The 23,469-nt window shown below is 47.3% G+C and overlaps 1 protein-coding gene across 4 annotated transcripts; it reads right to left on the bottom strand.

Moving 5' to 3' along the window:
* Window positions 1–14: 14 nt before the first annotated feature.
* kat6b (K(lysine) acetyltransferase 6B) lies at window positions 15–22,718 on the bottom strand. 4 transcript variants are annotated; one of them, XM_047031663.1, is made up of 17 exons: window positions 22,425–22,718; window positions 19,467–20,321; window positions 15,807–15,915; window positions 13,016–13,131; window positions 12,620–12,701; window positions 11,850–11,979; window positions 10,595–11,553; window positions 9,295–9,416; window positions 8,776–8,888; window positions 8,517–8,658; window positions 8,214–8,375; window positions 7,839–7,932; window positions 5,779–6,010; window positions 5,324–5,483; window positions 4,554–4,829; window positions 3,422–3,713; window positions 15–3,277 (listed from the first exon to the last, which is right to left on the bottom strand). In XM_047031663.1, the coding sequence occupies exons 2-17, from the start codon at window positions 20,079–20,081 to the stop codon at window positions 282–284; spliced, it is 6,600 nt and encodes a 2,199-aa protein (XP_046887619.1). In that variant the 5' UTR covers window positions 20,082–20,321; window positions 22,425–22,718; the 3' UTR covers window positions 15–281. The 4 variants fall into 4 exon arrangements, with proteins under 4 accessions (XP_046887619.1, XP_046887617.1, XP_046887620.1 ...); XM_047031661.1 differs by having other exon boundaries at window positions 22,448–22,718; XM_047031664.1 differs by having other exon boundaries at window positions 11,498–11,553; window positions 22,448–22,717.
* Window positions 22,719–23,469: the final 751 nt, after the last annotated feature.

Here is a 23,469-nt window from a genome sequence, read left to right as displayed (position 1 = left end):
CCCCCCCCCCCCGTTCCCCTGGAAACCCACCAGCTCCTAGGAGACATGAGGGACACCAACACTAATTAAATAGAATTTCATATTTATGATGTAAGGCTTCCCATCTGTAGGAACAAAAATACTTTTACATAGCTTAAAAAGTCGACTTATTGATGAAGCTTTTTGCATTCTTTCCAAGTGCTGGTTTTACGTAATTATCAACAAATGACAAAAACAAAAGGCCAAATCTGTGCATCTGGGACTAGTAAATGCACGTGAGAACCGTCCAGTTGGATTGGGAGTTACCGTCTGATGAAAGGCCCTTTGAGGGTCTGTTTGGTCATGCCAGTGTTCATGTAGCCATGGTGACCAGCTGGAGTGTACATCATGTTGCCATGTGGCGGAGCCTGCATTGGCTGCTGGGGATATGGCTGTGTTCCCATCATCCCCATCTGCATAGAGTACTGGGGAGACTGGTTCATGTAGGCGGTGTGGTTGCCATGGTAGCTGCTGTTCATCATGGGCTGGCTCATACGGTATCCGTTCATGGCGTTGAGCGTGGGCATGTTCATGGAGTTGACGTTGTAGGCTGGCGCCGGCATGATGTTCACGCCCATGTTCATGCGGGGCATGGCTGCCAGGGTCCTGGAGGGGGCCTGCATGGAGACGGACTGGGGGGGCGGCCGGCCGTACATCTGCTGCTGCTGCTGCTGCTGCTGCTGCTGCTGCTGGTGGTGGTGGTGGTGGTGGTGGTGGGACAGCGGGGCAGACTTGGAGCGTATGGACAGGTGGCTCTTGGGAGCCATCTGGGTCTGGATCCTCTGAGAGGGGGGAGGGATGTTCATGTTGCGCTGCAGCATCATGGAGGAGGAGGAGCCGAGGCTGGGGGGAGGAGTCATGGTGGCCTGCACCTGGGGGGCGGAGACCCCGTGACCGTGGGGGGCCTGGGACAGGGACACTAGGCCCGAATGCTGGGATGACAAGGAGGCACTGTTTGCATAGGATGTGATGGGGTGCGAGGCCGAGTGGTTGAAAGGCAGCGAGTGAGGGTGGTCCATCAGGGTGTTGGTCAGCTGCTGCAGTTTGGCCAGGCTGAAGGTGGCCGAGGGCTGGGAGTAGTGAGCGCTGGCGTACTCCCCCTGGTTCATCCTCTCGTAGATGGCCAGGTTGGCATTGCCCGACTCAGGGATGTCAGCCAGCTGCATGGGGGTAGCGAAGTTGGTGGGCATGCCGCACTGAGCCATGCCCTGCTGCTGGCTGTGCTGGGCGTGGGCGTGGCTGTGCTGACTGTGGAGCGCGTGCTGACTGTGCTGGGAGTGCTGGGCGTGCTGATTGTGCTGGAGGTGGTGATTGTGATGGTGGCTGTGCTGGCTGTGGAGGTGGAGCTGGCCGTGCTGGTGCAGCTGATTGTGTTGGCTGTGCTGATTGTGAGAGAGGAGTCTGCTGTGGGGGTTCAGCTGGGTGAGCTGCTGGGCGTGTTGGGCGTGCTGGGCGTGCTGGCTGTTGCTCGGCGGCCTCTCTACCACTACGCAGCCCTGGGGTGACTTGACATTGCAGTGCTGCGGAGAGCTCAGGCTGTTCTGCTGGATCATGCCGCAGCCACCAGGGTTGACGGCGGCCATTTGCTGGCTGACGGCGCAGCTGCTCTGTGCCAGGCCGCTGGGCGGGAGGCTGCCGTAGGAGCAGCTGTTTTGGGAGGGGCCCGCCCCGCAGATGCTGCCCCCCAGGGTGGAGTCGTAGCTGCTGGGGTTGTCGTAGTTCTCAGTGGTACTCTCGATGCTGCCCAGGTCGCTGAAGCCGCTGTCCACCACCTGCTGCGAGTGGTCCGACACGGACGGCACGTCCATCATGGGGCTGGTCTCCATGTTGTGGAGCGAGGCCACTGAGATGCCCGCCCCGTGCTCAGGGCTGATCTGGGTGTAGCCTCCACTCTCCAGGAGGGACACGGCCGGGCTGCTGACGGAGCGGACCGACTGGCTGGGGTGAGAGTGGGCCGAGGAGAGGGGGCTGCTGTGGTCCGACTGGGGGCAGTCGTCGGCGGGGGCCAGCTGGGGGCTGTGGGCAGCCCCGTGGCCGTAGGTCTGGAGGTTCCTGCAGGCCTCCTGGGTCTCCACGCAGTCCTGGAACACGCTGCTCTCGGGGGGCTCCGTCTCCCGGGTCAGAGACTGGGCGGCCCGGGCCGTCTCCGTGTCGATCTCGGGGCAGAGCGGGGTCTGTTCTCTGGGAGGGGGCGGCGGGCTGGGGGGCCTGGCCGGGGGCTGGGGAGGGATCTGGGCAGGACTGGGGGCACACTCCTCCTCTGAGTCACCAGGGTGATCGGAGTCTACTGGGGACACGGACACTGTTGTTGCTACTGCTGCTGTTATTATTGTTGTTGTTGTTATTGTTGCTGCTGCTGCTTCAAGTGTGGTTACTGCCACTGCTGTTGTCTCGTGGTGCTCTTCTCTGGGGTTGGAAGGTACCTCCGAGCTACAGGACGCTACACTCTCCTCCTGACCTGGTTCGGGGTCGTCGGTGTCTTTCGGCGCTGGAAGAGGCGAAGCATATTCCTGGAGCTCTCTGGAAGGTTCCTGCTCCGGCTTGGCGTTCTCCGAGTCGGCCGTGTCGATGTGACTGTCGTCTTCATCGTCGGCGTCCTGGTCTTCCACGCGCCTCGCCTCCTCCTCCTCGTCCTCCTCCTCCTCCACCGGCCCCTCCGTGCTGGGTTCAAGCTGTCTGGGGGAGGAGGAGGAGTTGTCGCGCTCGCTGTCCTGACGGTCGACCTCCAGGGGTTCCACAGCCTCTTGGACGTCCTCCTCCGAGGGCGAGCCAGCCGGGGAACCCACAGGAGAACAGGCCGGAGAACAGGCAGGAGAACAGGCAGGAGAACAGGCCGGAGAACAGGCAGGAGAGGCCATAGGAGAGCCCTCTGTAGAGCTGAGCTTGGTAGAACCCTGGTCGTCCTGGCTGTCGGCCTCTGAGGGAATCATCTTCTCCAGCTCCACTTTCTGGCTCGACGAGTCTCTGCGGGGATCACTGTTCAGCTCTTTGACGACCCTCTGATGCTCTGCTCTCTGGCGCTCAGGGTTCAGGTTGTGGTCCAGGCTGGGTTCCTCCTTGGGTTCCTCGGTGGCCTGAATGTGGTGCTGGTCTGGCTCTAGCGGCGTCTCAGGAGGAGTGTACAGGTTGAGCTTGAAGCCCATCTTTCTCTCGTTCTTCAGACGCCACTTAGGAGGACCTCGCTTCACCCCTTTGGGCCAGCCCTTTTTCCGCTTCATGGGTCGAGGTCTGTCCGGCTTTTTCGCCATGGCGTCGTCTCCTGAAACAAAAATAAACGATTGTTAGAATCCCGTCTCGAACCCTCACATCGACCACACAGCAGAATCTCTGTGGTGTGGGTGGTGGACCTTTGTGAGGTTTGTGAGTTGTTAAAAAACCCCACTCATCTAATCCCGTTCCATACCTTTGTTCCAGCGCTCCCGGTTGGCCTTGTCTATGTTTTTCTGCAGCCTAGGCCGACCTCTCCTGCGCTTCAGCGGCTTCCTCTGGGCCTCGTCCTGGGCCTCGCCCTGGGCCTCGTCCAGGTCCTCACCCAGCCTGCAGGTGCGCTCCAGCAGGGGCATGGGCCTCTCGTCTTCAGAGTTGTCGAAGGGCTCGTTCAGCACCTCCGTCGTCTCCGAGATGGTCTCCGTGGTGACGCTGCTGTTGATCCTCTTGCGCTTGCGGCCGCGCCTCCGCAAGGCCAGGAAGGCTCTCTGAAACACACCCACACAGGACATGTCAGACTCATCCAAAAACATCCTACTCTTTCCTTCTCCAGGTGATACGGTCGATGCGATCGTAGAGACAGTGTTCTGTTCAGATCTCATGATTTTGGTCAAACCAGACAGTGAGAGCCTCAATGTTCCAGACCATTCCTTCCCACAGAGGGCAGTCTGCTTGTGGAAACCACAAATGACACAGGCAGAGGAAGACACATTGACAGGCTACATTCTCTACACAGTCAGGCAGTTTCCCACTAACTTCACATGACAAGCATGAAATGCTCTCCTCGTCGATACCGAACAAATAATGTGAAACAAATACTGTAGCTAATTTAACCAATGAAGAGCAATAATCCTTGCTATTTAGTTGTTTTTCCTGGAATCCCTCTCTGTGTTTCAGGGACTTTTAGACCAGGCCGTTGCAATATCAAATCTGACACAAGGGGGCACTGACATAAAGACTAAACAGATGAGCTGAAGAGGAGGGTGTTAAATAATCCATGACCACTGACAATGCTACAAGGTCTAGGCTGCACTACTTGACATCACCAGTGAAAACAACATCTATTATCTATTGCAGTGGGGCCACAAGGAGGCTGGAGATGAAATGGAGAAGCAGAAAAATCCAGCAGACCTTTCAGTGAAGCGAACATTGCCTCAGTAACACTTTGTACATGGCATGACAAGTAGAAATCTGTCACATCGGGATGGGAATTCATTTCAGTCCCGCAATCCATCATAGCACCGACACCACATGACTAAGACTGTGACTAAGCAGCCGTCCCTGGGCGGGGAGGGCCAGTGAGTCACCTCACCCAACAAAACAATCACCTTTCTCTTGACTCCGAGCATAGCGTGGGCTTTGGTCAGGATCGGAGGCGAGCCGTCAGAAAACTCCTCGTCCTCGTCCTCATCCTCGTCTTCATCCTCAGAGTCGGAGCGGTCCCTGTCCCCGGGGGCGTGGTGGCGCTCGTAGGGGCGGTAAGGGTTCTTGCAGCGGAGCGTGGCGGTGGCGGGGCGGCGGCGGTGAGTCATGGTGTACACCTCCCTCTCCTCATCCTCCTCATCCTCCTCCCAGCTGCTGGCCTGCTCCTTCAGATGCTCCGCCTGCAACCAAGAGAGACGCGTCAGAGCAGGGGAAACCAGGACACTGACGGGAAACAGGAGGTGTGTGTGTGTATGTGTGTGTGTGTGTGGGGGGGGGGGGGATGGTTGGAATTGACATCATGACAAATGAATCACCACAGGTTCCTGTCGATACCAAGGATGGCGCCCCTCGATTGGATGTTTGTCAGGAGACAGGGACATGTTTCCGTTAAGCAGCCGTGGAGAGATTGCATTTCATGGAATATTTAGTGCCGTTAATTATGTAGTGGTGAACTGATTCGGGCCAATTTTGCACAACATTAAATGCCTACTGACGGCAAACATGCTTTGCCCATTAATGGCCCTGCTTTGAACCTGCTGGCTGATCAAACAATGACTCTGCAAGCCTGTCTGCACCAGGACCAAGCATGGCCCAAGCCACGGTGTGTGTGTGTGTGTGGAGTGGGTGTGTGGTGTGTGTGTGTGTGTGTGGTGTGTGTGTGCGGGAGACGTACGTCCATCTTGGCCTCCCTCTCCTCCTCGGACAGGCCAGCGTTGAGTGCCACAGTGGGGGTCCAGTGGAGGCCATGGGGGTCCACCTGGTTCACCCGAGGCCTGGTGCTCAGCCTCTCCACGTGTCTTTGGACCAGACGCTCTCTCCGGATCACCACCAGCCTGCCAAGGAACACCCCGACACAACACACATCTTTACCAATGGCCGCACTGCTAGCATGTGTGTCCGTCTCTCTCTCTCTCTGTGTGTGTGTGTGTGGTAGGAACTAAAGAAGAGCAGCCTTTCCTCAGAACACCAGGTGCTCAGTGTCCTTGGGGCACTTAACCTGACTTACTTCTGTCAATATTCAGCAGCATTAATGGATGCCGCGTTAAAAATACCCACTGGCCTGGATAAGTCAGAGACGGCAGTGCAGGCAGGCGGCGGGCGGGCGGGCGGGCGGGCGGAGGAACTGACCTGCCATCCTGTCTGTCAATCATGCTGAGCTGCTGGAGAGTAGCGGCGATGTCATGTGGACACATCCCAGTGGCTCTGCTTATTCCTTTAACGCTGATGTGTTTATCTTGGTGCTTATAAAGGTACTCCAGTATGACACTTTTCCAATATGCCAGGTAGGATAAGCGACCCAGATCTGACAGGGGCTTCTCAGGGGAGCCAGCTTGTCCTTCTTGCCTGGTGAGAAGGTAACCTAAAAAAAAACGAGAGAAAAAAAAGAAAGACATTCAAACAAAAACAAAATGCTTTGGTGCTAGATGCTAGCTGGGTTGGTTTAGATTGCATTTCAATCCCCTTCCTTCTCTCCCCCCCCACCCTTCCGTCTCCCCTCCCCCCCCCCCACACACACACACGGCCCTCTTGAATATTGCATATTCATGTCGGATGTGACATGAAACCCTGGTCGGAGGAGCACCATTTTCACCTTCAAAGACTGGAACGGAAGGTGAGGCAATCAGTTTTCCTCTCTTCCACCCTACGTCAGATGCTATGATACACACTGGCAAGGGCAACAAAGGAGGTCTGACAAGGGGACGGGCATATGTGGGGTGTGTGTGTGTGTGTGTGTGTGTGTGTGTGTGTGTGGGGGGGGGGGGGGGGGGGGGGGGGGGTGAGGGCGGAGCGACAAAACTGCCGAACAAATGTAGAGAAGCAGCTGGATGTCATTGCTCACAAGAGGCTGTACTTAGCAGAGATAATGAACAGAAAAAAACACGAATGCTAAAAGGTATCTGTGTGTAATTAGTTTTATAGCAGTCCTGTCAAGGGTCATCCATTATAAGCAGCATGAAATTAATTAATGCCTTTTAATGTGCACCCACTACCAGGAAGCAAACAAGCCAATCTAATCACCAAACACTGAATAAATTATATTCCAGTGATTAGGACTATATTCATTACCAAAGCTAGGGCTTGGGGCCAATAATAACAGGCTCATACAGAGACAATGGCAAATATTAAAATGCTGACTATAGAAAGTCATTTTGTTCACATATGTATTACCATAAGTCAAATAAAAAAAGAGCATCTCTAAATCCCTTGAGTAATGATTAGGAAAGCTACGTTTTTCAAACAGGTGCTAAAGAGCTAATGCTCTTCCCTTGCTGCACTACCTGAGACAGTGTTCTTCTAATGCCATCCAATAAAAACAGAGAATCTAAATCTAAACAACTTCCACTTCTAAAGCCACATTTTCCAATAAAGTCCTCAAAGCGCTCAGATCTCAGCTGTGTTCAATCTCCCTTAATCCCTGTCTTTGTTATCAGCACACTCTCAATATCGCAGATCCTCTCACGTCTAGGTCTCAATGGCTCCCAAAGTGAACAGGAAATCAAATGCTCCATTACAACTCCCTTTTCTTCTCACTCGCTCCTCCATCCTTTCTCTCGCGTTCAAACACACACACACACACACACACACACACACACACACACACACACACACACACACACACACACACACACACACACACACACACACACACACACACACACACACACACACACACACACACACACACACACAACCTTTCCAGGGAGAAAACCCTTGAACTAATAAAAGGGCAAGGACAAAACTGGCCCAAATCCACTACCCAAACACAGAAAGCCACTCAAGGCAGCAGTTGTTATCATAAGTAGACCACAAGGCCTTAAATATTAAATGTGTTGCATTTTGCAGGACTTTAAACATTCAAACCGGTTCGACCCAAATACCTCATCAGAATTCAGAAGGGGAGTCATTTCAATGAGAAAGACCCCTTAGGGCACTAGCAAGGCTGATACTTATGGTTATCAAATATTAACGTATGCAGAAACAACCTAATGCCCCTTCAGCCCTGATCAAATGTGATTACTTAAGTATTTACATAGCCTTGATTCACCCATTTCAGTGACTTAACTGAATCAAATGTGTGCCCAACAACAACACTAAAAATCAGCCCCTTTAAACCGAGATTTGGTTTCAATTGTAAAAGATCAAGCAGGCATTCAGTCTTACGTTCTTAAACGCATTAAAGAACTTACTGAAATCAATAAGAAACCTTCCAAATCCTTGCCTTTGGTACTGAGGCATGATCATTATGCAGGAGACATTGTACTTCTGCTGGCAAAGCTTCTCCTGAGGGAACGAGAAGCAGATCAAGTATGTCAGAGCTCTGCTGAAGCTGGCAATTTATTGCACCTGCCACTGTCCTTGTCTAGAAAACACACACATGCACTAACACACACACACAGCTAGGATTGTGCTAAGCATTCATTAAAATATCAGTCCCTGGTGAACACATTTTGAAGACAAATATAGGACAGGCAGTGTCACTGCACAGTCTATTAAAATACAGAATCAACATCTCAGAAATTGACCACTGTTGTTTTTCCAAGCGATCATTCTTGGCATATTACCTTGGAGAAATAACCCACAAGATGACAGCCTTTCTCATCGTTCTTTGTGAGGATGTAGAACAGGAAAGGCTCCACATCATAATAGAGGGTCTTGTGATCCAGAAAAAGCTTGGCCAACAGACAGAGGTTTTGGCAGAACAGTTTGCTGATATTTCCATCAACCTAAACACGGAACAAAAAGAGCATGAGGACATTGTTCAAAACGCTGGACTGTCCAACCCTTTTTATTCCCTTCCTTCCCCACATCCTCGTTCAGCTGAACCTCATACAGTTATTGCTTTATTGCTGTAAAGAGCTGCTGACCTCAAACACGGAGAGGTCATCCTTTCGGTAGATCTCATTGGCTGGTGGGTGAAACCAGCCGCACTTTCTGCCGTGTCTCTGGAGGATGGTTCTGCTCCTCATGTACTTGAGGCAGAACTCACACAGATAAAGCTTTTGCAATCTGTCACAGACACGAGACAAGGGGTAGCAAATATTGAATTTCAGCGCATCACTCACCACTCTGTTGTAAACAGTTAAGAGTCATATAAAAAAAAAGGGTTTGAGCGAGGAGTTTCACCTTGAGTATTCTGGTGGGTAAGGCGATGAATACCAGGTCTGGATCTCATATGTCCCAAATTCTATGACGGAAGGGTATCTTCCAGAGTCGGGGTTCATCAACGATCCGGTTCTCTGATCGTGCCACATAGGGGGACAAAAGTAACATCAAAGAGTCACAAAGATTTTCAACAACCATTCATCCAACAATACTTGTTTCACTTACATTTGACATTTACATTGTAGTCATTTAGCTGACGCTCTTATCCAGAGCGACTTATACTAAGTACAGGGACATTCCCCCTGAGGCAAGTGCCTTGCCCAAGGGCACAACGTCATTTGGCATGGCCGGGAATCGAACCAGCGACCTTCTGATTACTTGCCCGATTCCCTAACCGCTCAGCCATCTGACCCCACTCGATTTAAAAATATACATTTGTATCCAAGGTTGTCTTTCACACGCATATACATGATGTGCATCAGGTGAGAGTTCAGGAATTTCAAAGGGTGAAACAAGGAGGGCTGTGTGACGTCTCCTCACCTGGCAGGAGAGCTCCTGGACACGTTGAAACATCTCCACATCCTCCACTGTCACGTGGTCCCTGGCCACAGCCACCACGGCAGCCTGCGTCTCCTGCTTGACGCGCAGCTGCCCTTCACAGCCTGTCACAGTCAACACATGAACACATCAGAGGAACGCCACTCAGAGGATTACAGCACCACTGGGGGAAACAACCCAGGCTAGAGAATTCACTCTAATTCATTTGGTTTCACTGCAGCGCTTACGCCGTACAGTCTATCGTTCCTCTGCTTTTCTCAGTCTGTTTCAGGCCATGCCTCTGAGGAATACCATAATGTATGTATCATCTCTGCATGTTTTCATGAAAATCCCTAATGTAATGGAGTGAAACTAAATCACTCTAATTGCATAACCACTTTCATGTGCTTAGTCATCCACCAAGACAGTTTCTCATGAATTAAAAAGCGAACGTGGTAACAGCTCAAGTAGACGATGAAAAGCAATGATGTTGGAAGGCAAGCGGCGGCACACAATACTCACACATCTAGACACTAGTTACCATAGAGACACAGGTGGAAATGATTGTACATAAAAAAAACATGGCGTGGAAATAAGTTTTACCGAATTGTTACCTTCTCACAGCCTGTTTGACTGACAGTTTGTATTTTGTTTACAGCCTTTTGAAATCAATATTCTTTCATCCAAGTTCTTAACCCAGTTAATTGGAAGGTAAAACTGTAAATGTAACTGGAATAATAAAGTAAACTTTGATTAAGCTTGTATGAGGGAAACATCGTGTGTGTGTGTGTGTGTGTGTTTGTGTGTGTGTCCACAATAGAATGGGAACAATGCTTAAGAGAGGATGGAATGAGAGGAGGAGTACTGCTGCGACTACAGTCACTACTAGCCAGCGATCACAATGGGCGCATTACTGTGTGTGTGGGGGGGGGTTAGGAACACAGCAAGGAGCAGCATGAGGTAGTTAGTGGGCCATGCACTATGACAAGCCGCCGGCCAGAGATGGGAACCGCTTGGATTATGCAGCCAAGTCAAACGCAACGGAATCGGGTTAAAATAAAATCTTAAATGAATCAAAATAGGTGGTAGAATATTAGTAGAAAACTGTTAAATGCTGAAAAAGCCAAGTGCCAAAATGCGCTTCTCGTTTGAATTAATACAAAAAATAAGAAAAAGAAAAAAAAGAAACATTAGCTCAAGTATGGAAGGAAACATCTGGCAGTGCCAAGCCTTGGCTTCAAAAACAAAAAGGTTAAACCTTTGGAGACGCACGTTCTGGTCGGAGCTGGGCGCCTTTTCTTACCATGGTTGTGCTCTGGCTTAATTCTTCCGTCTGTCAAGTCTCCCTTTCCTGGCGAGGGGGTTCCCTTCTGAGGGGTCACTTTATACCTTAGCCTGCCTAGTGTCCTGTGCTTTTTATAAAAGGGGTTACGCCTGAACTGACTGACCACCTTAAAGGGCCGCCCCCGTCCCTGGCCAGGCCCTGCGGTCGAGGACTGGCCTCGTGGCCTACTCTTTAGCTCTCTCTTCCCAAGGCGCTGAGGACACGGTTTGGACAGTGCGCAGGTCGAGTCCTGCTTACGGTGCATGCGCTTAGGCGGGGCGTAGCAAGGCAGTCCCTTTTTCCGTGATTGTCCCTGAGTGGTAAAGATATGCGAGAGTCCGTCAAACAGTCCCTTAAGTTGGTTGTTACTGGAGATGCTACCCAGGGAGGGGACACTAGACAGGCTGGAAGAGCTCAGAGGAGAGTTAGCGGAGGTGGTGGACACCTGGGAGGGGGGGCTTTGTCCAGGCAACGTGGGAGGAGGCAGGAGCGCACAAGGGGGCGGGGCTAGCTTTTGAGTAGCGTTTGTAGCCAAGGCAACCGACTGGGATGGTCTGGGTATTTGGGATGGGGCCTTCTCCCGAGAGCGAGGCTGTTTCGAGGGGTGTAAGGCTACTGCTCGCGACCTGCGGCCCACGGGGGAAGGGGTAAAGAATTTGGAAAGCCCATCGATAAGCCCTTTGGTTTTCTTGTTAACGGTGAGTGTGGCTGGGGTGGAGGTGGGCGTGAGGGGAGGGGTGGGGGTGGGAGTGGAGGTGGTGAATTGGGTGGCGTCACCCGCCCAACAGGGCTCTGCAACAGCCAATCTGTCTCTGGCGTCCTTCACAGATGCAGCATGACCAGATGAAGGTGTGGAACAGACGGAATTCTTTTGACCCCTACCAGGTGACCCCCTTCCTCCCAGTGTTATCATGGAGTCTTCACCACTTCTGACAGACCTGGGGGGGGGGGGGGGGGAGAAGACACACAGGTCAATTACCGCCAGCCGTAATCATTTCACACTGGACAAGTTAGGCTCTGGAAAACAACCGCATTATTAATATAATGATATGAGATACTGGATAGAGCTAAGCTAATGGATACCTGCCATGCTTTGTGTAGGCTGTGTAGATTGTGTGGGAAGCAAGGAGGGGGGGGGGGGGGTCATAAAGGGTTCAGCACTAAAAAAGAAATCACTATCGTTTGATAAGAGGTAGGAAAAGACTAATATTTAAACAGCTCTTGACAAACTTACATTCTTTGTTTGAGCTTATTTCTGGGCCTCCCGGTTGGCTTTGCATATCGACGTTTGATCTGATCGGCTTTTCTCTGCAACAACTTCTTCCCGTTCTCCTTCAGCCTGCAGACCTGGCACGCCCACGTTCCTGGATGGCGTCCAAACACACAGAGCGCCGGTTAGGTCGCTTCATCAATTCGGAGCACAAGTGCTCATCGGAAACATTTCCTCGTAATGTGGGCCGAGGCGGGGAGCGACCCACAGCTACTCACAAAGACAATCAATTACTCAGCACAAAAGGGAAAGAAATCCATAGGAAAAACATTAGGTCAATTCACCGTCCGCCGAAATAGACTTCATGTCAGCTCGTTTTGAGCAGAGCTATGCGACTTGTGTGAATTGTCTGGCAAATGGCCTACAACGTGCGCCATCATTACAAGCGTAGCTGTAGGCCCGGTACTGTAATCCAGAGATAGCAAATCTCCCCAGGGACACTGGGAATAACTTGATATGCATGCAAAGCTCCTAATAAGCATTGCTGCTTCAGTGTTGAGTGACAGGCCCAAAAGGCCTAGCCATAAAGGAAAATGCTTTGCATTGACAGAGGAGAAACAGAGAGAGAGATAGAGAAGAGAGAGAGAGAAGGAAAAAGAGAGAGAGATGGAGAAAGAGGAAGAAAGAGAGAGAGAGATGGAGAAAGAGGGAGAAAGAGAGAGAGAGAGAAGGAAAAAGAGAGATGGAAAAAGAGGAAGAGAGAGAGAAACCCAAGAGCCAGAGTAAACCCTAACCTTTTGGCATTCTGGAAAGCGGCGGGTCGCAGCACTCCATGTGAAAACCCCGATCACATGAATCGCAGAACAGCATCTCATCCTGAAAGGCACAGGAGGCATGTGAGAAGCATCCCTGCTGCATAGACGTAACACCTTCTGTCAAGTCAGGCTAAAGGAGGACATGTTCAATTGTTCACTGGGAAAGCACACAAAATCTGACAGGAAGGGAATGGTTTCCCTAAAGCTGCACAAAGACAGCTCATTGCTGAAGCAAATGGGCAGTGGGCAACCTGCCTGGCTCGTGTATCGACAGACGACATACGAGACCACCATTGGTTTCAGAGAAGGTTATTTTAAAATTCTCAATATATATTTTGTTCTCGTCAAATCTTGTGAAACAAAGAGAGTACTTACGGCATTTTTCCCCTGTATTCGACAGGAGCTACAGGTTTTGCATTCTATACATTGCCATCGCAACCTCTTCACGTTAGCGCTCAATTCCAGGGAGAACTTCAGACAGGATGGGTGCCCTTTAGGAAGTAATTAAAGATCCAGTATCAGTTTCACTGAGCAGCAGACAGGACCTTCCCATTCTGTTCACATAAGAAGGTTAAATATTAACATACTGCCTCATCAACAATGTTGTGCGCGTGTCCAGAACTAGTTCCCCCCCCGCACCCACCTCCCCCCGCACCCCCCCCCCCCCCCCCCCCCCCCCCCCCCCCCCCCCCACCCGTCTCCCCCCCCCACGCCCCAGAACACACCCCCCGTCTCCAACACATTGCTGTGGCTAAAAACAGTATGATCAAACATCTGAGCTGCTAATTAAAGATAATTTGATCTTAATGAGGCAGAAACGGTAGCAGCACTCAGTCTAATGGAAGCACAGCCGTGAAAGTCATGTGAAAGCTGGCCTTCTCCCTGCTCCCAGTCCCACCCGCCTCTCTCTCATGGTTGTAAAACAGCTGTTTTACAGTGAGAGCACAATTTGTGTACACTACGAGCGGTTAAGGAAAACCACCTCAACGCTACTTAGTCAAATTTGAGCTATAAAAATGTCACCGGGAGAACAATTCCTTACGGCATTTAAAATAATTGTTCAACACAAATGACTCTTTAGGAGAGGTAATTTTATGGAGGGTTAGCAATTTTGTCTGGAACAAAAGAATAGTCAAGAAAAATGCCACCAATCTGCAGTTAGCAAATGGCTGATCTTTGATCCTGTCTCGCCTGTCTAGCTGGCAGAGGAGGATGCATTCTCAGAAGAACTTGACTGACTTGAGGGTATTTCACATTCTAATGGGCACTTTAAGTCAATTCTGCTTGTCCAAAGTCTATCATGGCTTGTTAGCAATTTTGATCGCCACAAGTATCCAATTTCAACACTGTCCTTCCAATAAATCATTCCAAAAAAAGAAAAAAATAAGATGAATTTCACTCCGAGAGCAAAAACATGCTAGAAGAGTGTGTCACAGCAGTGTTTGCTGCCATCTTTTGCAGGGTGTCACAACGATCACCCACGTCATCACCCATGCCATCACAGACTGCCCTCAGATAAACCTCCAAAGGGACTTTCTTCTCTAAAAAGGTCAGAGGGGATGAACTTAGGGTCACAGTGAAAAGCAACTTACTTTTGACACTTACTATCTCATTTGACACCTACCATCTCATGTCCCGAAATGGTCAGAAATTTAACAAGACGTAAAAATTCCATGACACGCTGTTTTTGGATGCTTTATATATGTCTTAATGGTCCCCTAAAACTGTATCTAAAGTCTCTTTCCCAAAATTCAGCCTTGGTGCAGAATTACAGCCACTACGAGCAGTCCCACTATGAGCTTTCCTCAGGACGTGCCGTTTCTGTGTCCGTAGCTGTAAATGCTATGAGGAAGAAAGAGGCGGGGCTAACTGCCATGCTTCGGGCGTAAGCCATGATGTCTCGAAGAAAAAACTATATCGTCGTATCTCATTTTCTCATTGGTGGGCCAAATTCTCTGTGCGGGCACAGCAGGGAAAGGGGAGGTAACCTTCCCTATTGTGACGTCACATTTTCAAACTGAACGTTTCAGCTTTCATTTTCTCAAAAGCGGAGAAGAATACCCAGGGCTTGGTTTACATGTATCGACATTTCTAGCCACTGGGGGACCAAAGGCAGACTAGGGGAACTCATATTAATGTTAAATAACCTCCTTGCTTAGGTTGCTGCCCCCGTGACCCGACCCCCGGACAAGCGGTAGATAACGACGATGACGACAACCTCCTAAAGTGAACATTTCATGTCATGGGACCTTTAAGAGAACGATAGCTTATAAAATGTGGATTATTTACATTTAGTCATTTAGCAGACGCTCTTATCCAGAGCGATTTACAGCAAGTACAGGGACATTCCCCCCGAGGCAAGTAGGGTGAAGTGCCTTGCCTAAGGACACAACCCAATTTTGCAATCGAACCGGCAACCTTCTGATTAATAGCCCGATTCCCTAACCGCTCAGCCATCTGACCATCTTGTCATAAGCGACTCACAACACTCTTAAGTCCAATTTTCCCAAAATAATTGAAGATCGTTCTAAATTCTCTGTTGCCTTCAGTTCCAGAAAAGCCTTGTGTAGCCTATGTAGAAACTCAGATCCACTTCACAACTACATACAACATGAAGGAAGAGGAATGTATACACTCTATTTTAAGCTTCAAATGGTCTTAAGAGGCTTGTGGGTGGCCTTAACCTTTCTATTGGCTTCCTCATATCATATCTTGACATCATTGTCAAGAAGTCATACGGCCCAACTCTTACATTTGTATTCTATAGGAAATGAATACAAACACCTACAGCGTTGAGAGGAAATAATTGCGCAAAACATCCCTTTCGTCTGAAGGACTGCGTGCCTCAGAAATGCTTGATCTGTTATCTGTTCACTATAGAAACCGTTATGAGATATAGGGTGCGTCACTGCTGTCGAGACGTTGTTCTGTGACATGAAAAGACGCCCCTTGCATCATCCTCTCAACCGCGTTTGAGAAGGAGCTGAGGGGAAGGCACAAACAAAGAATTCAAGGGAAGCATTTTTAAAGTCCTTCAGGACACCGGAACCTTGTTTCTGTGTCCACACAGCCTGTAACCTTGCTCTGCACATTGTTTCAGAGGGCTGGGTCCACGAGGACTTCCCCAAACCCTGTGTCAAGTGACCCGGCGCTCAAGGCAACTTACCACTGCTTCCACAGTCGGCACAGGACAGCAGCTCCTCTGGCCTCTTGTCCCGATTTGACTCTTTTGTCCCCAAACAGAAACTGCATATTGGGATTGGGTCAGCTCGTAGCTGGGGAGAAACAGAAATAGAAAGTGTTTTAGGATCACAGGAAGAGACAGACACTAACCACACTGCCGGGCTCTGCATATGTGCCTGTATGCAGGTCGAGTAATCAGTAGGTCATTTCCTGTTTGTTAACCTCCGTTTGGATGTCATCGGGCAAAGCTTTCACAGAAGTGGTGGAAGACTTTCCCAAACCAGCATGGAACTGAATGTAAGAAGTAAAAAGTGACTTTTTCCAAAACCTAATCCATTCCAGACATCTGTTCATAAACACCAAAAGATAAATAATGAACACTTCCTGGCAATAGTGGAAGTGTACTGTACCCAGAAGATCTTCCTTTATCCAACTAAAAATCTAAAAGGGTATGTGATGATTACAGTTTAAGGGCTTAATCCCATTCAAAAAGCTTACACTGCAGTTTGAAAGGATTAACCAGCATGTAATCAAATTATCTCAATAATAAAACATGTTCTCATTGTCGCTGAAATGATTCAGATCCATTGTAGGCGCTGAATGTCTCTGAACAAACAAATCACTTTAGGGCTTAAAATGAAGTTCAAAAGTAGTCGGAAAATATGAGCTCGTGGTTTAAGAGGATTTCCCATTGATCACACAGTACTAGTAAGGAAGCTACACTCAACATGCTACAGATAGGAACATCACTAGAGCTTTGATGTATAGTATTTAAAGTATTTCTATCCAGCTTATAAAACTTAGCATCTTTACAAAAATCTGACCATACATTAGCATTAAACAAAATGGTTTAATATTATAGACATGTCTTTGCTTTCAGATAGGCCCAAACAGCTTTTAATCAACCACCTTAGAAAACGATAATACAGCCACACACAACCCTCTGGAGCTGCATCAAGCAAATTGCCATGTTCTCTCAGAGGAGGTTCTTAATGGAAAATAACCCTCACAGGGCGTGTCCATAAATAACTCGCCTCATCATGACTTTACACACAAACGCCTCATCAATTGACTGGGGCTTTGAAGAGTGCCCAGGGGATGCCAATAATGAGTTTCCCCTTAGTACGAGCCACATCAGCATCCTGACCTAAAAACGTGCGTTCGAGCCACCAAACTGCTCCGTCATGACCTCTCTGTGACCCCCAGAAGTGATCTGGGGGGGGGAGGGGGGGGATCTGATTTCAAGGGGCAAGCCCTGGCAGACGCGACAACGTGACGCTGTCGAAATAAAAGCAGTGAAAGGTAAAGAGGGAAACAGCTAGGATCTACTTATTGTTCTTGGCTGTTGTATCAATTGATTAATGCGGTGGGAGAGGGCAGTTTACAGCTTTATCAATGATTACTCCATTTTCCCAACCGCCAGGTCAATACCAGAGTGCTGGTGCTCACGTCAAGAGCTGATTGCTGTTCACACAGCCTTGAAGCAGCTTCGGCCCACTTAACAACAACCTTGCAGGCCAGAGTGATGACAGTCCTAAACCTGTAGCTCGCATCTCTTCTCCCTGGTTAGCGCTCGTTGGCTGTGTGTAAACGTCACCCATTCACAAGGGTAGATTGTCGTTTCTTGTAGGGTTTCCTGCATGATAAGTGTTCTAGCAATAAATGCCTTGAAAGCCACTTAAGAGAAGATGAATGGTCTACTGAAGTATTCCTTAGTACTACAGCCTAAGGTATTCACTGCAGTCTACAGACTGGAAGCAGGTCTTTCAAAACAGTTCATCCCTACTTATGTTTTATATATATATATATATATATATAGCCTAAGACTTACATATTATAAAACAGTCGTCTATACACAAACCTCACTGTCACAAACATTCAGTTAGGTGTGTTTTGGCTTTGGTTCTTGTTCTACTAGAAGAATATCACTATCGGTAGGTATCAATTTCACTTTATATCCTCCAGAGGCAGTAAATCTAATTTGGATTAGACCTAAAAGATCTGGGTCTTAGACAAAACCCACCTGCAGGGATGCTGCGACAACTAACCGACACGACCCAACGTTATGATAAGCTAGTGGTCAGACTGCATGCAAAGGGAAGTCTTTGTAAAAGACAGACTTTGCTCCAGTAAAATACACCCTAGCCTGTATTTACTTAGGGCAATGAGGTCATGATCAACAGGACTTCCTGATGAGCTTTTAGCAGGCCTAGCCTGGGGTGAATCACACAGGTTGTCTGCCTACACTGATGAACTAACCACATCTCATCCCCTGTTGAGTATTTGCAGACTGCACTTCAGAAAATCCCTGTTGATATCCATTTCAAGAAGTTTACTTCTAAATGAACTTGCAAAAAAGATTAAGTGTAGTTCACGGGTCATTCAAATATTTCTTTCTAGGGTGTTGCCAACTATGATTTGCCTCCACTGAAAGAAATCTGTAACAATCAGAAACAACTCACTCACCCACAAACAAAACAAGATGGCACTGACCAGGGGGGTCCAAATTAACTACCTTACAGGAAATTACACTGCTTCAAAGCCAAGATTGAGTTTGGTAAAGGGGGAGGGGAACCATTAGAAGGCTGCAGTTCTAGAGAGCCGAGATGGTTACATAAGACATGCGAAAGAAAAACAATTCCTAGCCTTTGTTCCTGCCAAACTCACTTTAGAATTTAATAAACTTTGACCTAAGACTGCTCTTTTTCCAAGAATTTCTCATTCCCCATACCTGAATGTCATGTTTCATTCAACAACAAGAACAGAAACTCCTCATCTTTTAAAATGCACACTAAACTGACTGATGACACTGACTAAAACATGTGAACTGAATTGAACTTCACTCGAAGTTGTGGGCCTCATCTTTCACACAAACTTTACAGGACACAGTCTCCGAACAGTTCTCAGTTTCACTTTGTCTGACCACAAACACAGCAGGTTGTGGCTGCAGTGTCATTTCCTGATAATCATTATGAAACCAACCAGGGGAAGATTGATCAAGCCTGTGTAAGTCAAATTCCCATCTGTATCATTGCAGCGAGTGTACAGCATTGCATGAGCTGCAAATAAAAGATTCCTTGCAACAAGGACAAAGAGAAAAAAGGTATTAAGTGCAAAAGTGCTGTCAATGTAGAAGTGGTGACCTGCAGTGTGTCTGTACTTCTGCTGAGTGCCAGTGATGGAGACGCAATCTCTGCAAACTGAGAAGCCCCAGTCTCATTTGTCAATGTCAAGCGGAAACAATGTGGGCTAAAAGTGTGTCTTTATGGTCTCAGCTTCTAACCCCCTCTAATGCACCTCAGGCAGACAAGTTAGATCAGCTGTGCGGGCACTTTACAAACTTGTTATCGCACAAGCACAGTCGCTAGCTCATCTGCTCTTAAAATGCATGGCTAATCATCGAAGATCTTTTCTATTAGCCCCATAGCTACACACAAGAAGTGCACTGTCAAAAACCTGCCACACTGATGAGATTCAGATGTCTTTGCATAAGACCAGTATACAATCCTTCACAACTATATTTCGTTGTCTGTGCAGACAACAGGAGACGAGTCAGGTGATGAGGAAATGGCAAACAGCATGAGGTGGCGAAGGTGTTGCGGAGGTGATGGAGGTGTTGCGGAGGTCTGAAGTTTTGGTCTACCTGGTCTCTCTCGTGCGGAAGCAGCGTCACAGACAGAGACGGCAGGGAAACAGCAGGACATCTGAATCCCCTTCCCTCTGCACCTCCATGGTTCAGCCGGTAACGTGGACCGTCCTTCAGCAACCTGCCGTTGTTTACGGCCCGTTTGGCCGCCAGGCGTAACCTCTGCTGAAAGGCAGGGTTGTCGAGAACATCTCCGAGATCATCCTGGTTTTTAAGGTATCTTTCGATGTTCTTCAATGACGAGCCGTGAGTATCGTCCAAACCCTCGATGGCAGTCTTGAGGACTTGATTCCAATCGACATGGCGCAGATCACTTGAATTCCATATAGATCCCTTTGATGGCACTGAGTGGTTTGCAGGTGGGAGCGATCCAACTCTCCCAGGGTTTCCGGGGTCTTTGTACGACGCGCTACCCTTGTTTGTAACTTTGAGAATGGAACCATCGTGAACACTTAATTCCAACTGTTCCAGAACGGTCCTCTTGTCCAAGCCGTGTGATGTTGACACAGCATGACATATTCTCTCCTCTGAAGGCCTCTGCTTTTGCCTTTTGATCTTCTGTATTGCTTCAAGAATCCACTCCGTATAGAGAGGGTTTGCAAGTTTTACCATGGTTAAACAATTAGATTCAGGAAAAAGTGATCCATAGAGATTCCCCTTGCTCGTGGCTAAACCCTTGGTACATCCACATCTTTGAGAAGGTCAAAAAGTTATTTTCCACCTCAGCATCAAGACACTCACATTTGTAAATCCCAGGTAATTCGCATGAAACTTCACAAAAATAAATTCCTCAAATGGTAAGGACTTCACCAAATGACTTGGAAAACCAGTCCTTCAAGATCCAAATGAAACCTATAGGCAAAACAGAGACAGTGGTGTGAGACTTTATAACAATATAATAAAATTCCATTCAAGAAAAAATATGGTTAATATTATAAGTCAGAAGGGGGCAAATTATTTCTCATCATTATTGCCCATGCTCCTCTTGTGTACATTATACCCACTTTGATAGGCCTCGTTGTGTTTGAAGTGCGTTTTATTATGAGTTACTTAAGTTAAAACGACATACTGAGGCATTCTAGACAGCAGCAGTCTGTTGAAAGACACTCTTCAGACTTGTCAACAGCTAGGTGGTCAACACTGAGAGCCAGATGGATGATAAACCTATAGGATAGGCTACAGATGGATTGAGAATGCAGACACACTAAAGAAGTCAGCGCTTAATCCATGGTCTGATAACATAATCCACAGACCAAAAGGGGTAGCGCCTCATTTATGATAGATTTAACAGTAAAATCAGACCAATACCTGACTGTACTGTAACAGGAACAGACAACTACACTTACATTTGTCACTGTAGTCTATTATGTCTACCTCATTTTCTTTGCAAAATATAAGACGACTTGGAGCGAGTTTCTCTAAATTATATCTTTCTGTCATATCATTAGGTTGACTTTAAGAGCTACTACGGTGTTTCGTTGTGAGTTTCTCAGTTTTGACAGCGGGGATACGTAACGGGCAACTATCAGATTTGTTAATTTCAGCAGTTAGCGCGAGCCAAAATGTCACTGCATACCTTCAATTAATATTGTTACACTTTTTGACAGCTGTCAGAGAGATGGTTACTGGAAATTTATTACGGCAATCCAATGTTGAAACTCGTATGAGACACGAATGAGCGATATTATAGCATGTAACCAACCTTGACTTCTGTTAGTTGAGAAGCGAAAAATAACATTGTTGCCTGCATTACTGATGTAACCTAAACAGTCGCCATTTTGTTACAATGTTGTAGTTTACATGAATCCGACATGACGCTGATTACAATCCAATGGAGTCTCATTAAACCTTACCTACACTAATGTGCCCTCCCTAGCAACTTTAATATTGGTTGTTAAGAAAAGATCCGATTTCTGGTTTGATAAAGCACATGTCAATCTTTATATATGAGCTCAGTGTAAGAGGAACAGCGTTGGCTGAATGATCTGTCACTTAACTCAATTGACCCGCCTCTTAAGGTGCTTTCTCGTTTGATGGATTGATATTCAATTGACTCCGAGCACTTATCAAAGTTGAATTGACTGAATCTGCATTCATACGCTTAAATAAAAATATACTTCATACTAACAAAATAGTTTAATGGGAAATTCAAGGTTAAATTGATGAATTTATTCCGTGTTGAACACCAGCCTACCTTTACTGAGACACCTCCTTGAACAATTGGTTACACTAGAAAGTGATTTGGATCATTTTAGACTTTAATTGGTTGTTTGTTAAATCCATCATTTATTTGCATTTAATCTGCAAAGACGACTGCCAAATGAATGCAGCATGTTTTATAGCCTATGATGTTAAGGTTTTACGTTGCTGTTCTAAAGCTGTTCAAGACATCCGTCACTTTCCCCTCAAAATACATGGTTTTCTCTTATTTTCCACTCCTTGCAACGTTTCAGTATCTTCAAATGTACAGTTCAGAGATTGTACCTATTCTACCCTTTGATAAAACAACAGAATAAGCAAGGCAATATCTGTAGCCTCTTTAGCCTCCCAAGCGACAATGTATGTACATAGCACTTCTGCCAGCCGAGGTGATCAACATTCTACCGTAGATCATGACATGACCTCTTTATCAGCATTACATGTCCAACATTTCCGATGAGAAATATTAAACACACGAGGGAAATTTCCATATACAATCTGAGTAATCGGAGCGGCCGAGTAACCGGAGAGTAGCCTATCACTGTTCCTCAATAATGTATCGCTACAGTTTCTTGCTCCGTGTCTCTGTTGGTTCCTTCTCGTTTTCAGATTATATTAGTCAGTGATCTACAACCTCCTTCAATTTATCCTACATCGTTTACTACATGCGTTGCCGCTGGGCAAGGAGGCAAACAAATTACGCAAGTTTCATGCAAGGATGAACATGTAACCAGTGTGGAAAAAGGCATAGGCTACCGTAAATATTTGCTGGTAGTTACCTCTTCAAGTTTTTCCCCCGGATACTCCTCTTCATTATCAAGATGATTGAACCGTCGAACAACATATACTCAGCGGCATATCCATTCGGTTTTCTTGTATTTGATCCCTAAACGAACGTTGAAAGCTTGCGCTGAGAAAGAGAGGACCTGATAACAACTAATTGAAAGGTTAATCTACATAGCAGCCTGTGACAAAGTGGTACCCTCCCCCTTCTTCTTCACTGTAGACATCCATACTTCAGTGTAGTGGAGCGGACCGTCGTCCCTGTGCGCTCCTACAATGATCATAGAAAATGCACTGTCAATTCCACTTTTCCCATTAAAATATCCTGACGGGATGTCTATGGGAATGACACAAAACATTTTTTCAGTGTATCTAGATGTCTGTATCTAGTCAGACACTGATTATTCTGTAATAACAAATACATGCGCAGACTAAAATTGGTGTTAATTTCCACTAGATGATAACGTCTTAGACATTTATTAAAGCAGCGTTTTACAGGCTATAAGCCAGTAGAAAGGGCTCCTTGGAGACATTATCAAAAACAAATAAAAACTGGCTCGACTATTATTTTTCCAATAAAAAATTCGATATGGCAATTAATACATGTTACATTGCCCTTCAACCAGAACCTAGAAATAACCTGATAATAAATATCATATTTGACCCTGGCGATCTTAATTAGCAGCTACTTAAATGCCATGAACAGTACGAAATTAACAGTGGGCAGACAGTAGCACTATTTAAGATAAATACCCATGATGTTATTGTCATGCAGTGCGTCATATCTAGTATGTTGCATTTATATAACATCATTCTCACGTTACAGGCATTAAGTCATGTGTGTAACCCAAGGTCGACATGTGTTTTAGTCCATACATAAAGACAGGCAAGCAATTCATAATAATGTGAGAAGAACATTTTATCATGTGGAATCTTTGACCAGAATCACTATAAGGATTTTGACACAAACATGTTGATTTATTCATCTCAAATTACACATTCATTAGAAACCTTAACA

The sequence above is a fragment of the Hypomesus transpacificus genome, chromosome 13, assembly GCF_021917145.1.
Source record: "Hypomesus transpacificus isolate Combined female chromosome 13, fHypTra1, whole genome shotgun sequence".
Taxonomy (NCBI): domain Eukaryota; kingdom Metazoa; phylum Chordata; class Actinopteri; order Osmeriformes; family Osmeridae; genus Hypomesus; species Hypomesus transpacificus.
The sequence above is the reverse complement of the archived record's forward strand: the minus strand, read 5'-3'. Positions and strand labels throughout refer to the sequence as shown.

Coding starts and splice junctions, on each gene's coding strand:
- kat6b (XM_047031663.1), bottom strand. CDS start 20,081: ATGGTAAAACTTGCAAACCCTCTCTATACGGAGTGGATTCTTGAAGCA. Junction 4,830..5,323: donor AGAGGGAGGCCAAGATGGAC/GTACGTCTCCCG, acceptor TCTTGGTTGCAG/GCGGAGCATCTGAAGGAGCA. Junction 3,278..3,421: donor CCGGGAGCGCTGGAACAAAG/GTATGGAACGGG, acceptor TTTTTGTTTCAG/GAGACGACGCCATGGCGAAA.